The sequence below is a fragment of the Oncorhynchus kisutch genome, linkage group LG4 (genome assembly GCF_002021735.2).
Source record: "Oncorhynchus kisutch isolate 150728-3 linkage group LG4, Okis_V2, whole genome shotgun sequence".
NCBI classification, from domain to species: Eukaryota; Metazoa; Chordata; class Actinopteri; order Salmoniformes; family Salmonidae; genus Oncorhynchus; species Oncorhynchus kisutch.
Window position 1 is genome coordinate 46,332,194 of NC_034177.2, and position 17,966 is coordinate 46,350,159.

Below are 17,966 nucleotides of genomic sequence, written 5' to 3' on the forward strand. Positions count from 1 at the left end.
ACCAATCAGCACGCACGTTGTTCGCTTGTGGCCCTGGTGTGCTGGCTGGCACCGGTAGTTAACCTAGAATGTGAAGAATTGTAGCTAGTCTGTAAAAATAAAAACCTTGCTCTAGTGAGGAAGGAGAAGCGGCGCAGGACTATGGACCCGGTGAACAATGCTGAGACAGGAGATACAGAAACCGAACTGGAGCCGGTCTGTGTTCTTATTCCGAAAGAAACGAGGTGCAAGAAGGAGCAGGAAAAGCTGTCCGGAGTCGTAAAGAATGTCCACAGAAAACTGCGAAGAAAATACCGAGAAGGTAGTTACGCGTCTCTAGCTCTATCTAACTAACGTCAGTTATATTTAACCCGCTAGAAAAAAATCTGGGGTCCGGTCTGTCTCAGCAAACGGGCCATTAAATTTGGCGAAAATAAGGCCCCAAGTAGAACGCTAACGTAGCTAAGTAACATTAGCTAGCATTATTTATTATTTGGGGTGCCTCGCACATACTGCAAGTGACGGGCAACATGTCAGGCTCGACTGTACTGTATAGAAAAACATTGTCATAGCTAGGTGGCTAGCTTGGTGTGGCTACATTTTGTTACATTTTGTTACTTGTTTGTGTTACAGCCTGAATTTAAATGTATTAATATATTTTGTTCTCCTCCATCTACACACATTACCCCATAATGACAAAATGAAAACATGTTTTTAGAAATTTTAGCACATATATTGAAAATGAAATACTGAAATATCTATTTGACGTAAGTATTCACACCCCTGAGTCAATACTTTGTAGAAACACCTTTTGGCAGCGACTACAGCTGTGAGGCTCTAAGAGGCTCTAAAAGCTTTCCACACCTGGATTGTGCAACATTTGTACATTATTATTTTCTAAATTCTTCAAGCTCTGTCAAATTGGTTGTTGATCATTGCTAGACAACCATTTTCAGGTCTTACTATAGATTTAAGTAGATTTAAGTCAACTGAAACTTGGTCAATCAGGTACATTCACTGTCTACTTCGTAAGCAACTGTCCTTGTGTTTTGTTATTGTCCTGCTGAAAGGTGAATTTATCTCCCAGTGTCTGGTGGAAGGCATATTGAAACAGGTTTTCCTCTGCCTGTGCTTAGCTCCATTCTGTTTGTTTATTTTTTTAAATCCTGAACAACTCCTCTCCAGTATTTAACAATTAAGCATACCCACAACAAGATGCAGCTTGCTTGAACATATGGGTAGTGGTATTGATTGTGTTGAATTCAGGACAAAAAGTGGATTGTTTTGCCACTTTTTTAAAGTATTACTTTAGTTCTTTGTTGCAAACAGGATGCATGAACAGGCTTCCTTCTTTTCATTCTGTCAGTTTGGTGAGTATTGTGGAGTAACTACAATGTTGTTGATCCATCCTCAGTTTTCTCCTATCACAGCCATTCAACTTTGTAACTTTAACTGTGTTAACGTCACAATTGGCCTCATGGTATGACTACCTAATCTCTGTACCCAACACATACAGATAATTGTAAGGTCCCTCAGTCGAGCAATGAGTTCCAAACAGATTCAACCACAAAGACTAGGGAGGTTTTCCAATGTCTCGCAAAGAAGGTGTATCAGTACATCTAGTCATAACAAGGATACAGGCATTCTCCTTAACTTCGATGCAGGAGATATCTTCACCATGCTCCATGATATTCAATATCTATGTAATTTTTAACCCATCTACCAATAGGTGACCTTTGTGAGTCATTGAAAACCTCCCTGGTCTTTGTGCTTGAATCTAAGGGTAGGCAACAACACCTCTGCCACACTGACCCTTAACACTGGGCCCCCTAAAGAGTGTGTGCGTAGTCCCCTCCTGTACTCCCTGTTGACCCACGACTGCGTGGCCACGCACAACTCCAACACAATCACTAAATTTGCTCACGACATGACGGTGGTAGGCCTGATCACCGACTGCTGCAATGAGTCAGCCAACAGGGAGGAGGTCAGAGATTTGGCAGTGTGGTGCCTGTACACCAACTCTCCCTCAACAGCAGAAAGATCAAGGAGCTGATTGTGGACTATAGGGAGAAAGAGGGGAGCGCATGCCCCCATCCACATCACCGGGGCTATTGTGGAGCGGGTCGAGAGCTTCAAGTTCCTTGGCATCCACATCCCTAAGAACTTAACATGGTCCACACACACCCAGTCGTGAAGAGGGCACGGCAGCGCTTCTTCCCCCTCAGGAGGCTGAAAGGATTTGGCATGGGCTCTCGGATCCTCAAAAGGTTGTACAGCTGCACCATTGAGAGCATCTTGACTGGCTGCATCACCGCTTGGTATGGCAAATGCACCGTCCTTGACCACAACGTGCTACAGAAGGTAGCAGGATGGCAGGGAATGGCAGGGAATGGCTCCCTGCCATTCAGGACCTCTGTGTCAGGCGGTGTCCGAGGAAGACCCGAAAAATTGCCAAAGACTCCAGCCATACAAGTCATAGACTGTTCACTCTGCTACTAGACTATATACGCCTCTCCTTCCAGTTCTCTGCTGCCAATGACTGGAACGAAGTACAAAAATCTCTGAAACTGGAAACACATCTCCCTCACTAGCTTTAAGCACCAGCTGTCAGAGCAGCTCACAGATTACTGCACCTATACATAGCCCGTCTATAATTTAGCCCAAACAAACTACCTCGTTCCCTACTGTATTTATTTATTTATCTTGCTCCTTTGCACCCCATTATTTCTATCTCTACTTTGCACATTCTTCCACTGCAAATCAACCATTCCAGTGTTTTACTTGCTATATTGTATTTACTTTGCCACCATGGCCTTTTTTTTGCCTTTACCTGCCTTATCTCACCTCACTTGCTCACATTGTATATAGACTTAGTTTTCTACTGTATTATTGACTGTATGTTTGTTTTACTCCATGTGTAACTCTGTGTCGTTGTATGTGTCGAACTGCTTTGCTTTATATTGGCCAGGTCGCAATTGTGAATGAGAACTTGTTCTCAACTTGCCTACCTGGTTAAATAAAGGTGAAATGAATAAAACACGGAGTATACAAAACATTAAGGACACCTGCTCTTTCCATGACCAGGGTGGGAGATTTTTCCTTTTTGGTCCACAAGCCACTGTGGGGAGGTAGCTTTTTATTTTATTTTTATCTACCCTCTGCTCAGATTTGAAAATATTTGGTGTAATTACATCACGCTCACGCTGGATGAGCATGCTTTCTGTTTTTCTAAAACAAGAAATGTATTACTAGTAAGAAGTAATGGGGTGTATTGCTTAATTTCATTTCTGTAACCTGCATCTTTAACCAATTTATGTTCAAATAGATAGAATAATAAGAACAGTTTTACTACTGAACATCAAGAATCAACAAAGTGGCTACCCTGCCACAAAAGGCTGAGTCATATTGCTTATTTATAATTATAAACTCAGCATTAAAAGAAATGTCCCTTTTTCAGGACCCTGTCTTTCAAAGATAATTTGTAAAAATCCAAATATCTTCATTGTAAAAGGGTTTAAACACTGTTTCCCATGCTTGTTCAATGAACCATAAACAATTCATCAACATGCACCTGTGGACGCCTAAGACGGGACGGACAGCTGATCGTCCTCGCAGTGGCAGACCACGTGTAACAACACCTGCACAGGATCGGTACATCCGAACATCACACCTGTGGGACAGGTACAGGATGGCAACAACAACTGCCCGAGTTACACCAGGAACACACAATCCCTCCATCAGTGCTTAGACTGTCCGCAATAGGCTGAGAGAGGCTGGACTGAGGGCTTGTAGGCCTGTTGTAAGGCAGGTCCTCACCTGACATCACCGGCAACATCGCCTATGGGCACAAACCCACCGTCACTGAACTGGCGGGTTACGGTTTTGTCTTACCGGAGGTGATTGTCAGATTCACGTTTGTCGTCGAAGGGATGAGCGTTACACCGAGGCCTGTACTCTGGAGCGGGATCGATTTGGAGGTGGAGGGTCCGTCATGGTCTGGGGGCGGTGTGTCACAGCATCATCGGACTGCCTGCAATGACGACAAGCGCAATCTCAAAGGTGTGCGTTACAGGGAAAACATCCTCTTCCCTTGTGTTACCCTTCCTGCAGGCTCATCCTGACATGACCTTCCAGCATGACAATGCCACCAGCCATACTGCTCGTTCTGTGTGTGATTTCCGGCAAGACAGGAATGTCAGTGTTCTGCCATGGCCAGCAAAGAGCCCGGATCTCAATCCCATTGAGCACGTCTGGGACCTGTTGGATCGGAGAGTGAGGGCTAGGGCCAATCCCCCCCCAGAAATGTCCAGGAACTTGCAGGTGCCTTGTTGGAAGGGTGGGGTAACATCTCACAGCAAGAACTGGCAAATCTGGTGCAGTCAACAAGGAGGAGATGCCCTGCAGTACTTAATGCAGCTAGGGGCCACACCAGATACTGACTGTTACTTATGATTTTGACCCCCCCCCCCCCTTTGTTCAGGGACACATTATTCCATTTCTGTTAGTCACATGTCTGTGGAACTTGTTCAGTTCATGTCTCAGTAGTTGAATCTTGTTATGTTCATACAAATATTTACACACGTTAAGTTTGCTGAAAATAAACACAGCTGACAGTGAGAGGACATTTATTTTTTTGCTGAGTTTAGTACATAATGTGCTCCTAAATAGAAATGTAGACGCACACAAATTAATCTAGGAGAACAATTAAAGTATTTGAGTGTTTTAATGATAAGAAATTACAAAGTTCATGCATTTTTTTTTTTTTAGGAGTGAACCATGATTCAATTGCAATCATTAGGTGAGACAAATGTTAGGGCTGCCGTTTTAAGGGACTGGCCGTTACCATGGTAACTTGGACACTCGCTTGTCTGCGATGAAAAAAATCTCACACTGCAATGTCTTCCCGAGCAGCAGACCATTGCAGCAAACTTAAAGATGCACTATGCAGAAATCACTCTAATTTCCTGGTTGCAAAAATTCTAATAGCCTAATTTCAGTTTGTGACAAAACAAGCAATTATAGTATAGAACATCATTGTACCATCTACACTGTCATGAAATATCTTTTCCATAATCAAACATTTTGTCTATTCAGCTTTTTGAAGCTGTTGTACAAAACTGAAGGTAAAAGAAGCAAAAACGGAACTTAATGGGAAGCATAGAAATAGCGCATAGAACAAATCTACTGCTTCTTAGACTTACTTTCCATGAGTGACAGATCTCTAACACACATTTCTGTGAATTTGGTCCGATCGGCCAAAAGGTTTCATATTGTAGCTTTAAACTAACATTGAAAAACAACCTGGCATGTGAACAAAATAATATAACTAGCCAAGAAACACAAGGACAAAGTCACACTTTAGTAGTCTTTCTTGACAATTTGACCAATGTGACTTTAAAAAAATAAAAAATAAAAATAAAAAAAGACTAATGCTCTGTGTGGCGGGTGCAACTCAATATTAGGAATGTATTCTTAATGTTTTGTGCGCTCCGTATTTCATGTAGTCCTTGTTATGTTCTCGCAAGATGGAAGATATATTTTGACAGCCGCAAATGACTGCGAGTGAATATCCGCCATACACATCACACTACCCATGAAGGGATACATACATTTCACTTATGATCGACCCTGACACAGCCAGGGCAAGACCGAAATAAAGCACATGCAGTTCTGACAATTTTCAGCCAGTAAACATGTGCACCTGTTTTCTCTCCACACACACATATATTTATAGGCCATACATACATGCATATATATAGTACCAGTCCAAAAGTTTGGACACCTACTCATTTTAAGAGTTTTTCTTTTCTACATTGTAGAATAATATTGACGACATCAAAACTATGAAATAACACATATGCAGTCATGTAGTAACCAAAAAAGGGTTAAACAAATCAAAATATATTTTAGATTCTTCAAAGTAGCCACCCTTTGCTTTTGACAGCTTTGCACACTCTTTGCATTCTTTCAACCAGCTTCACCTGGAATGTTTTTCCAAAGTATTGAAGGAGTTCCCACATGCTGAGCACTTGTTGGCTGCTTCTCCTTCACCCTGCGGTCCAACTCATCCCAAACCATCTCAATTTGGTTGAGGTCGGGTGATTGTGGAGGCCAGGTAATCCGATGCAGCACTCCATCACTCTCCTTCTTAGTCAAATAGCCCTTACAGAACCTGGAGGTGTGTTGGGTCATTGTCCTGTTGAAAAACAAATGATAGTCCCACTAAGTGCAAACAAGATGGGATGGCGTATTGCTGCAGAATGCTGTGGTAGTCATGCTGGTTAAGTGTGCCTTGAATTCTAAAACAATCAGTGTCACCAGCAAAGCACCATTACACCTCCCCCTCCATGCTTCACAGTGAGAACCACACACCTACTCGGCGTCTCACAAAGACACGGCGGTTGGAACCAAAAATCTCACATTTGGACTCATCAGATGAAAGGACAGATTTCCCCCAGTCTAATGTCCATTCCTCGTGTTTCTTGGCCCAAGCAAGTCTCTTCTAATTATTGGTGTCCTTTAGTAGTGGTTTCTTTGCAGCAATTTGACCATGAAGGCCTGATTCACTTGGTGTCCTCTGAACAGTTGTTGATGTATCGGTTACTTGAACTTATTTGGGCTCTAATTTCTGAGGCCCGTAACTCAACTGAACTTATCCTCTGCAGCAGAGGTATCTCTGGGTCTTCCTTTCCTGTGGCGGTCCGCATGAGAGCCAGTTTCATCATAGCGCTTGATGGTTTTTGCGACTGCACTTGAAGAAAGTTCTTGAACTATTCCGGATTGACTGACCTTCATGTATTTAAAGTAATGATGGACTGTCGTTTCTCTTTCCTTATTTTAGCTGCTCTTGCCATAATATGGACTTAGCCCTATTTGGTAAAATACCATCTTCTGTATACCACCCGTACCTTGTCACAACACAACTGATTGGCTCAAACGCATTAAGAAGGAAAGCAATTCTACAAATGAACTGAAATGCATTCCAGGTGGCTACCTCATGAAGCTGGTTGAGAGAGCGCCAAGAGTGTGCAAAGATGTCATCAAGGCACAGGGTGGCTACTTTGAAGAATTTCAAATATAAAATATATTTTGATTTGTTTCTCACATTTTTGGTTACTTCATGATTCCATATGTGTTATTTCATAGTTTTGACGTCTTCACTTTTCTACAATGTAGAAAATAGTAAAAAATAAGTATGTCCGAACTTCTGACTGGTACTGTACATGCATACCTCTTCCATTTCATCCCGACAGCAGATCTTTAAAAATATATATATTTTCTTGGATTTCCCTTTTCTGTAAAAAAATAAAAATTCTACACCAGGGTAGTTAATTCGGCTGTTTTACACATAGGCCTATATAATTGGGGAGGAAAGATAAGTGTAGCCTATAGGCCTAAATATTGTGTAAAAACATGATATGCATTTCTGGTTCAATTCAGTTTATTGGCTTTTGCAGGAATTAGTCTTGCATTCAGATGTAGGGTTGTTGAGACAACCAATTGAGGAATCTGCCAGTAATCCTATTCTTAACAGATTGTTTATCATGAGGCAAGTCTCTCGTGTCAACTTCAACTGTTTTGGATCGTAACATTGGCTAATCTTACTGGAAGAATGTCCAGGGCCACATTTTCAGTTTTAGTCTAACCGTAATGGAGCTCTGCGTTCTGTGTGTAGCTCGGCTGCAAATAGTGGAATGTGGTTGTCAACCTGGACAGAATATATGTCTAATAGCCACTCGATGTTTTCATTTGGTTTATTTAGCATCGGTTTGGCTAGATACCGGCCTGGTGAAAAATAGCGACATCTATGAATAGCCTAGGTCTATTTCCCACTGTGTTGCACTCATCACACAAGTTTAAAAACGGCATACAACCGGTATTTTCCACTCTACCAGCAGAAGGACTGACTGGCCTAGCAACTGGTCTTGAAAGACAAGACACTGGGCAGTTGTCCTGTCAGCTGACGCCATGATTAGTTAATAAGTAAAGCATGATCTGGTCTGCTTGGCATGGGTACCACAGTAGTCATGCTTTGTACTAGGGCACTGCTGTTTATTCCAACCGGTCGTCTTGTGGTTTTTATTTCTGCCAATCTGATATCGCTTTCTTTCCTCTTGTAGTCATGGGATTTCTTCCTTTATCAGGATGTTTGCTCACACAAGCTAAACACATTCTGCTGTACGCCTGTGAAGACCTGGTGAAGGGAATTTGTGAAGATATATATATATATATATATATATATATATATATATATATATATATATATATATATATATATATATATATATATATATATATATATATATATAAACAGATGTGAAGACTTCTGTTGAAAGTCTGGTTTTCAGCTATACCTCTATAATGCCGGAAGGATGACATGAGTAACTGTTTTTAGAAAATGTTGAAGCAATGTTGTGTTAGCCTGTGTGGGGCTGAATGATAGTGATTCCTCTTGAATTAATGTTAAAACAAAACTTTACAAGTAGGTACATCTTAATGTTGGCTTATTGTCTACACAATGTACAATACCAGTCAAAAGTTTGGACACCTACCCATTCCAGTAGAATAATATTGAAGACATTTAAAACTATGAAATAACACACATGTAGTAGCTAAAAATGTGTTTAACAAATCAAAATCTATTTTATATTTAAGATTATTCAAAGTAGCCACCCTTTGCGTTGATGACATCTTTGCACACTGTTGGCGCTCTCTCAACCAGCTTCATGAGGTAGCCACCTGGAATGCATTTCAGTTCATTTGTAGAATTTCTTTCCTTCTTAAAGCGTTTGTGCCAATCAGTTGGGTTGTGACATGGTTGGGGTAGTATACAGAAGTTAGCCTTATTTGGTAAAATAGCAAGTCCATATTATGGCAAGAACAGCACAAATAAGCAAAGAGAAATGACAATCCATCATTAAGGTCAGTCAATCCAGAAAATAACTTCAAGTTTTTTTCAAGTGCAATCGCAAAAACCACCAAGCGCTATGATGAAACTGGCTCTCATGAGGACTGCCACAGGAAAGGAAGACCCAGAGTTACCTCTGCTGCAGAGGATAAGTTCATTAGAGTTACCAGCCTCCAATTACAGCCCAAATAAATCCTTCAGAGTTCAACTAACAAACACCAACTGTTCAGAGGAAACTGCGTTAATCAGGCCTTCATGGTTGAATTTTTGCAAAGAAACCACTACTAAAGGACACCAATGAGAAGTTGAGACTTGCTTGAGCCAAGAAACATGAGCAATGGACATTAGACTGGTGTAAATATGTCCTTTCATCTGATGAGTCCAAATGTGAGATTTTTTTGTTCCAACTGCCATGTCTTTGTGAGACGCAGAGTAGGTGAACGGATGATCTTAACGTGTGGTTCCCACCGTGAAGCATGGAGGAGGAGGTGTGTTGGGGTGCTTTGCTGGTAACACCGTCTGTGATTGATTTAGAATTCAAGGCACACTTAACCAGCCACATCATTCTGCAGCGATACACCATCCCATCTGGTTTGCGCTTAGTGGGACTTTTTTGTTTTTGTTTAATGGGACTGACCCAACACACCTCCAGGTTCTGTAAGGGCTATTTGACCAAGGAGAGTGATGGAGTGCTGCATCAGATGACCTGGCCTCCACAATCACCCGACCTCAATCCAAGTTGAGATGGTTTGGGATGAGTTGGACCACAGAGTGAAGGAAAAGCAGCCAACAAGTGCTCATATGTGGGAACTCCTTCAGGACTGTTGGAAAAGCATTCCAGGTGAAGCTGGTTGAGAGAATGTGAAGTGTGCAAAGCTGGCAAAGGGTGGCTACTTTGAAGAATCTAACGTATATATTTTGATTTGTTTAACCCTTTTTTGGTTACTACATGATTCCAAATGTGTTATTTCATAGTTTATGTCTTCACTATTATTCTACAATGTAAAAAAATAGTAAAGATAACCTTGAATAACCTTGAAGGTGTGTCCAAACTTTTGACTGGTACTGTATGCACTATGCTTTGCTTGCCATTTTTAGAAACAAAACTGACAGGACTTTGAATTTAAATTCTTACCATTTACTAATGATGAATTTGAATGTGATGAAATGGGGAAACAAATCTCTGCCCGGTCCACTTTCATTTGTGCTTATTTGTTTTGCTATGTCATACTGTATATTGTGAGGTAGGCATGTTTGGTTTATTTTCTCTGTTTTTTAAAGGCAGGAAGAAGGTATAAACAATGTATCTCGTTCTTTCCACAGTGGGGGATTTTGAGAAGATCTGGCGAGAGCACTGTGAGGATGAGCAGACTCTGAGTGAATATGCCCTGGCCATGAAGAACCTGGCCGACAACCACTGGGCCAAGACCTGTGAGGGAGAGGGCCGCATCGAGTGGTGCCGCAGGTAAAACAAATAACCCTCTGGCAGCGCTGTACTAGCTCAGAACTCCAATGCACTATGTTAGGTGCGATGACTCATCAAGCCTTTTCGATGTCAACGCTGTGGGGTGAATCCTAACTTCTGCTCGTTGAATTTCTGAACATCTGTGTTGTTTTAGCGGTGAGCCATCAATAACATGATGTATGATGTTTTGGGACTGTTTTTCCAGTGTTTGTCAGGAGTATTTCCTGGATGGTGGAATGAAAAGAATGTTGGAGAAGGATGAGAAGAGTGCCAGGCTTGCCATAGCCACCTCAGCTGCAACTCTGAGTACCCAGCCTTATAGCTCCTTCATCCCCAGGTACTGCACTGTTACAACCCTGCTGACCCTGATGACTTTCAGGACTATTTTGCCCGACTTCAGCATGCTCTGTTGTACGTTCATAATTGACATTCAATATTCATATTGACTTCTATTAGCCACTGCTCTCATTAAGCACACTCCCTGTGTGTCAGTGTTAGACTTAACTCTTTAATGCCTCTGATTTCTCTATTTTCAGGTCCATCTCCCAGCTTGGTAAAATGCGGCTGCTGGACGTTGGCAGCTGTTTTAACCCCTTCCTGAAGTTTGACGAGTTCCTCACAGTCGGTATTGACATAGTGCCTGCGGTCGAGGTATGAACGATTTGCAGTCAGTGGTCAGTCCCTCGGTCCCAGGTTTGAAAAAAATCCTGACTCTTACTGTCTTACTCACTCCTCTACGGCCGCGACAGAATATCAGGGGTTTTCTCGACGGGTAGTTAGTTCATTGTGTGAATATCAGATCACAAAACAATGCCGCCCCTTGGCAGTGAGTGTTTCGATGCTTGACTGCAATGAAACCTGACCTGCTGTGAAGGAACTGGCAGAATATTAGCATAGAGTGATTTGGGTAACCAAATGGAATAAGAACGGTGGGTTTTAAATGTGGGTCTAAAATACTGCAACTTGATAATCTTTTGGGAGTTACTCTAAAGTATCTGTTTCTGCTCTCTCTCCCCCCCCACCCCAGAGTGTATACAAGTGTGACTTCCTTAACCTCCAGCTCCAGCAGCCCCTGCAGCTGGCTGGTGACGCAGTGGAAGCCTTCCTGAGACAGCTTTGTAGCCCCATCGATGCACTGCCCGCCCAGCTCTTCAACGTGGTGGTCTTCTCCCTGCTCCTCTCCTACTTCCCCTCGCCTTACCAGCGCTGGATCTGCTGCAAGAAGGCCCACGAGCTGCTGGAACTGCACGGCCTGCTGCTCATCATCACCCCCGACTCCTCCCACCAGAACCGCCACGCCCTCATGATGCGCAGCTGGCGTGTGGCGGTGGAGTCACTGGGCTTCAGGCGCTGCAAGTACATTAAGTTCTCCCACATGCACCTCATCGCCTTCCGCAAGGTGTCCCTGACCACCACCAGCGACCTGGTCAGCCGTAACTACCCCGAGATGCTCTACATCCCTCAGGACTTCCAATCCCACGAGGAGGAGGACTACACCGACGTGCTGGTTCAGGCGCACTCCGTCTTCGAGGACGACCAGCTGGCGTGGGGCTTCACGGAGCTGCCGGACACGCCCTACGACTCGGATTCAGGAGAGAGTCAGAGCAGTTCCTTGCCCTTCCTACACGAGCTGGAGGACCCCATACTGCTGCAGAGCTGAGCTAGACTAGCTAAACCCCTACTAGCTACTCTCTCTCAAAGTCCTTATTCAATCCCTAAGGCTCCCCTTGGCCCTAACCTTTCAATGTTTGCAGATCTGTAAGGAGGAAAGCAATATTGTTGTAGCTTTGCCACTGCACTGCTTATACCTAACCAGAGCCTTCAGACATGCAACATGGGAGGGGCAAGTGGGAGGGATGGGGAGCAATTTGAGACCGGCTGTCTCTGTCCCCAACTGCTGCGCTGCCAAATGAACCTGCTGCATTCTTCTCACACTCTTCTTTTCCCGTAACTAAACAACGCAGTTTGCACAGATTGGAAGAAAAATACGTTTACAGAAGTGAGTTGTTTATTATTCGATATCTTACATGGTTAGTCTCTCAACACAACTGCACACACACACAATAAATGAGTTATTTTTTTTAAATGAAGACATGGTAGCTGAATGCCCTCAGGATAGATGTAGTTAGCCTGCCCCTAGCATTTCATCCCATCTTTGATCTGTCACGCTCTACTAGCAGAAGACAATCAACCTTTCAAAGGCTTTGTTTTAGTAGTTAAACGATGAATGTGCTTCAGTGCCAGCAAGCCGCTGACTTTAAATCCCTCTTAAAGAGACCGATACCACAGAGGTTTGTCAGGTTTAGTGGAAAGATTGAGATGGAAAGAGGGATAAGCTTGTTTCTGTAAATCAGGCACGGCTTTCTCTAATTCTTGGCGTGCATTTAGTTTTCCAAAAAAGAAAGGAAAAAAAACAAATTGTTGTACTCAAACTATGTGATTTTGTTCACTTTTGAACACTGGTTTTGTCCAACACGATGTGTGGCAACGCCATTTTATTTCAGCGTCTTTTTCACTGATTCATAACAATTAAAGTGATATTTGTAGCATTTTCAGTACCTTTAAGGTAGGCGTATGTAGTTACGTTGCCTAGTTAAAGGTAAAACAATATATACTGCAAAATACAACTTTTCCTAATGTGAAACTGTTGGAGTTTTTTCATAGTATACCATGGTACGAGTGTTGCAAAATAGTCATTTGCTCTATTTTCTCTGCTGGTGTGAAGAAACTGCTATGTACATATGCACAGATGTTAGCTTACCTTCAATGTTCAATACAACCTTATTTGTAAAAAGAAAATAATAATAATAATAATTTGTGAGGAACAATATTTAGGCTTCATTATCTGATTTAATAATAGGTCTCTAGTGATGCCTTGGCTTCTTTATAGGTAACTGTTGGCTTCTCTATAGGTACTGGTAACTAGAGAAATTATACTGACCACACTATGTCCACTGAAGTGAAACACATATATCGACTAAGACACCAGCTTTAGCTATCAGTTACTGTTTTACCTCATTTCCTTTAAAGTACTTCATATCTGAGGAGAGCAACGTTGGCCGTAGGAAGAATTGTTGAATTCAAAATGTTTTTTTGTTTTTTTGTCTATTTACTTTTTCATTCATAGGTTGGCAGAATAAGCATAGTATCAACAAATACTGAGTCATTCATTGCATCAGTAAGTTAATTTGACTATCCCTTTTTATATGTATTTTCATCCACAACATGAAAGTACTTAGTGTGTACTCTGCTTAAAGAAATGTATTAACTCCAAACAGTTGTCAAAATGGTCTTATGAACTCCAAAACATTCGCCTCAATGAGGTTTTGCACTAATACCACACGGTCTCATCTTTAGTCATGCAATCTCTGATCTCATCAAAGTGCATTTTAGCAATAGCCAGGTGTATCCTGTACTGTATCCTTATGGGGAAGGTTTCTGTGTTGTTCTCAATGACACTAGCACACAAACTCATTTTGCTATACATTTGTAATGATATTTTTGTTTTTTTGTGTGTGTGCATGAGTGTTTGTTGTAATGTACTTGTGTGTGGCACTGTACTTCATAAATAGTAGACTAACCTCTCAGCTGCCATGAGTCATGTGATTCCTGTCATGGGGGGATATAGGCTGCTTCCCAAAATGGCACCCTATTCCCTTGGTCAAAATTAGTCCACTATGTAGGGAATAGGGTGCCATTTGGGACGTACCCCTATGAATATAACCAGTATGATGTACCTGTACCCTAATGTTCTCACATCAGTTTACCTGAAATCCTAAAGGTGCCTTACTTATCCCCGGTAATGTTTTTGCAGTCCTGGTTCTCATGCCCATATGTTAGAGAACTCACACTTTTCACTTGGCAGTATACAATGGGTTTTCTTTGCCAAATAATTGTGTTATGTGCAACTGTACAAATGAGCTACCAGCTACCACTTAAAAGTATAATTCGCTCAACGTTTTACCCTAAGAACAATGTGTTTTTGTTTAAAGGATGTAATTTGTCATTGATGATAATTACATATTGCTTTCAACTTGCTATACATCCGTTGTAACTAGATAACTTTCTGGTCAGTTCATGTTTGATGTACTTTAAACTATTTATCTTTAACAGAAAAGACAGACGTTTCTCATTACAAATCATTTGCTTGACGGTTATGAATTGTACCAGTAAGCAATTAGTGACACACTCATCCTTGTATCTGTCTTCCAAGAGTTTGATTCCATTACTTTCATAAACAGCTTCATTTTCAGTATTAAGGATTTTGACAATTGCAGGACAATGTGTGCATGGTTGTTATTCTATTTTATAAATGAATGTTAATGCAGCTTCCATGTCTGATTTTATTGTGTACTCCATTCTTTTTTTTATAGGACTGAGGTGAACTTGAGTTGTTGTATTGGTCATATTTATTAGAGCATAAATATAGCAAAATGTAGTAGGTTTCACTTCTGTTGTAGTTTGAATTTTCAGGTTGATGAGAATAATTTTACAGTAGTTCTAAATGTGCTACATGTCAAGTTGTTGCTACTGTAGACTGATTTATTATTGATCACTAGGCTTCATGAGATGGGCTCTCTTCTTCACTTGCTGGTATTGGAGTCGGCCCAAGGCAAACTATCACCGACTGCACTCTTAAAAAGAAAAGGTTTGGATCCTGTGGGAAAATATAAGGTTTTAAAAAATGATCTTAAGGTTAATTTAAGAATATATATACTCTGCCATTTATTTTTAATTTTTTACCCTTTGTAGACTTAAGGGGTGGTTTTGAAGAACTCTTCAAAAGAGAGGTTGTTTTGGAACCAGCAGTGCGCTCGTGAGAAAAGGTTGGTCGTCTATATAATTAATCAATAAGTCCCGAGGGGGTGTGGTATATGGCTAATATACCACGGCTAAGGGCTGTTCTTAGCATGGCGCAACGTGGAGTGCCTGGATACAGCACATAGCAGTGGTATACCACAAACCCCAGAGGTGCTTTATTGCTATTATAAACTGGTTACCAATGTAATTAGAGCAGTAAAATCAAAGTTTTTGTCACGTGCGCCAAATACAAGTGTAGACTTTACAGTGAAATGCTTATTTACAGGCTCAAACCAATAGTGCAAAAAAGGTAAAGAAATAAAACAGTAAAAAGACGGGCTATAAACAGAAGCGAGGCTATAAACAGACACCGGTTAGTCAGGCTGGTAGCCCGCTTAGCCAAAGTGCGGAACACTGGTTGGTCGGCCCAATTGAAGTAGTATGTACATGAATGTATAGTTAGTGACTGCATATATGATAAACAGAGTACAGCAGCGTAAAATAGGGGTTGGGGGGGGGGCACACAATGCAAATAGTAGCCATTTGATTACCTGTTCAGGAGTCTTATGGCTTGGGGGTAAAAACTGTTGAGAAGCCATTTTGTCCTAGGCTTGGCACTCCGGTACCGCTTGCCATGCGGTAGTAGAGAGAACAGTCTGTGGCTGGGGTCTTTGACCATTTTTAGGGCCTTCCTCTGACACCGCCTGGTATAGAGGTCCTGGATGGCAGGCAGCTTAGCCCCAGTGATGTACTGTGCCGTCCCAGAGTTAAAATGTAGCGTAATTCTGTTTGATAAAATCTAATTTTATATTCAAATGTAAGAACTGGGTTCTACAGTTTGACCCCACTGCTGTCTCTGGCTCCACACTCACCCTGCCTATGCCATCTAGATGTGTGAAGGTTAATGTATTTTCTGTAGGGAAGCTAATGATTCATCATGTATGATATTCCTGGAAGTGTGCAAACTTGAATTTTTTTTATTACTATAGCCTTTTTGTATGTTCTCTATAGTTATTCGGCACATTTGAGCAAACTCGTGTAGGACACCAGGCAGACTTGATACAACATATTGTGTAGTGATGTATTTCTTCAATGGATCAGTCTGAAACGTTGCACACACTGCTGCCATCTTGTGGACCACATCTAAATTACACCTATAATCTTGCATCACTTATTTTGTACATAATGTTGCTGCTACCGTCTCTTATGACCGAAAATAACTTCTAGACATCAGAACAAGTCCGACGCGAAGGATCTAGCTTTCTCGGGAACGTGCCCAAATCCCTGTCATTTGCGTGAAGAAAAGACGGAGCTGAAGGGGGTGGAGGTCAGGCTGACTTTTAAGAATTTGTAGGCGAGTGAGTAAACCTCCACCACCATCCGTTCTATTGGCCAATGTGAAATTATTGGAAAACAAAATTGATTATATACGATCAAGACTATCTTATGTTTCACCAAGTCGTGACTGAACGACGATACGGATAATATAGAGCTGGCGGGATTTTCCATGCATTGGCAAAACAGAGAAGCTACATCTGGTAAGACGAGGGGCGGGGATGTGTGTCTATTTGTCAATAACAGCTGATGCACAATGTCTAATATTAAAGAAGTCTCAAAGTATTACACACCTGAGAGTACCTTATGATAAGCTGTAGTCCACGCTATCTACCAAGAGTTCTCATCTATATTATTCGTAGCCGCACTTAACCAGCTGTATAAGCCCACAAGAAAATGCTCCTAGTGGCTGGGGACTTTAATGCAGGCAAACTAAAATCTGTTTTACCTAATTTCTACCAGCATGTCATGTGCAACCAGAGGAAAAAGACCTCTAGACCACCTTTACTCCACACACAGACACATACAAAGCTCTCCGGCGCCCTCTATTTGGGAAATCTGACAATAATTCTATCCCGATTCCTGCTTACAGTACAAGCAAAAACTAAAGCAAGAAGTACCGTAATTGCTGGACTATTAAGCGCACCTGAATATAAACCGCACCCACTGAATTAATAAGAAATATGTATTTTGCACATAAATAAGCCGCACATGTCTATAAGCCACAGGTGCCTACCGGTACATTGAAACAAATTAACTTTACACAGCCTTTAAAACGAAACACGGCATTGTAACAAAAATAAATAGGCTTTAACGAAACACGGCTTGTAACAAAAATAAATAGGCTTTAACGAAACACGGCTTGTAACAAAAATTAAAACAGTAGCCTACCAAGAAAGTCATTGGTCACTATCTTCCTCCTCCTGTGCACTGAAACCACTGAAGTCATCTCCTTTGGTGTCGGAGTTGAATAGCCTCAGAATTGCTTCATCCGATGTTGGATCGTTTTCATTGTCGCTCTCATCACTTTCATCCTTCAACACGCAGCAGTCCAGCCTTTCGAAGCCCGTTGATGATAGTGGATTTTTTTACAATGCTCCACGCTGTCAGGATCCACTGGCAGACTTGACCATAAGATGCTCTTCGCCTGCGGCCCGTTTTATTGAAGGATTTCTCCCCACTTGTCATCCAAGCCTCCCACTGAACAAGGAGCGCCACCTTAAATGCAGGATTTACACTGATGTCGAGTGGCTGCAAATACTTTGGGCCATCTGCTTTTCTTCCCTCTGAAAGCTTTTGTTGTATTTTTGCAGTCAGTTCCTCACGCTGCTGTTTCCAACGTCTTATCATCGACTCATTAAGGCCATGCAGCAGCTCTATTTCCTTTTCCAACAGCCAGATCGATCGCCTTCAACTTGAAAGCTGCATCATATGCATTTCTGTCTTTGTGTCTTTGCCATGATGAGGCTGACAAAATTA

General features: G+C 41.8%; 1 protein-coding gene across 1 annotated transcript; it reads left to right on the forward strand.

Annotated features, from left to right (window-relative positions):
- Nucleotides 1-14,680, forward strand: LOC109889602 (S-adenosylmethionine sensor upstream of mTORC1-like). Its single transcript, XM_020481153.2, has 5 exons — nucleotides 1-301; nucleotides 10,211-10,352; nucleotides 10,558-10,689; nucleotides 10,889-11,003; nucleotides 11,380-14,680. Exons 1-5 carry the CDS (start codon nucleotides 142-144, stop codon nucleotides 12,010-12,012), a joined length of 1,182 nt encoding a protein of 393 aa, XP_020336742.1. The 5' UTR covers nucleotides 1-141; the 3' UTR covers nucleotides 12,013-14,680.
- The last annotated feature ends 3,286 nt before the right edge of the window (nucleotides 14,681-17,966 follow it).

Bases quoted from the DNA above. Each gene is read 5' to 3' on its own strand.
- LOC109889602 (XM_020481153.2), top strand. From the start codon at position 142: ATGGACCCGGTGAACAATGCTGAGACAGGAGATACAGAAACCGAACTG. The intron at 10,690-10,888 runs GTACTGCACTGT...CTCTATTTTCAG, and splicing joins TATAGCTCCTTCATCCCCAG to GTCCATCTCCCAGCTTGGTA. The intron at 11,004-11,379 runs GTATGAACGATT...CCCCCACCCCAG, and splicing joins ACATAGTGCCTGCGGTCGAG to AGTGTATACAAGTGTGACTT.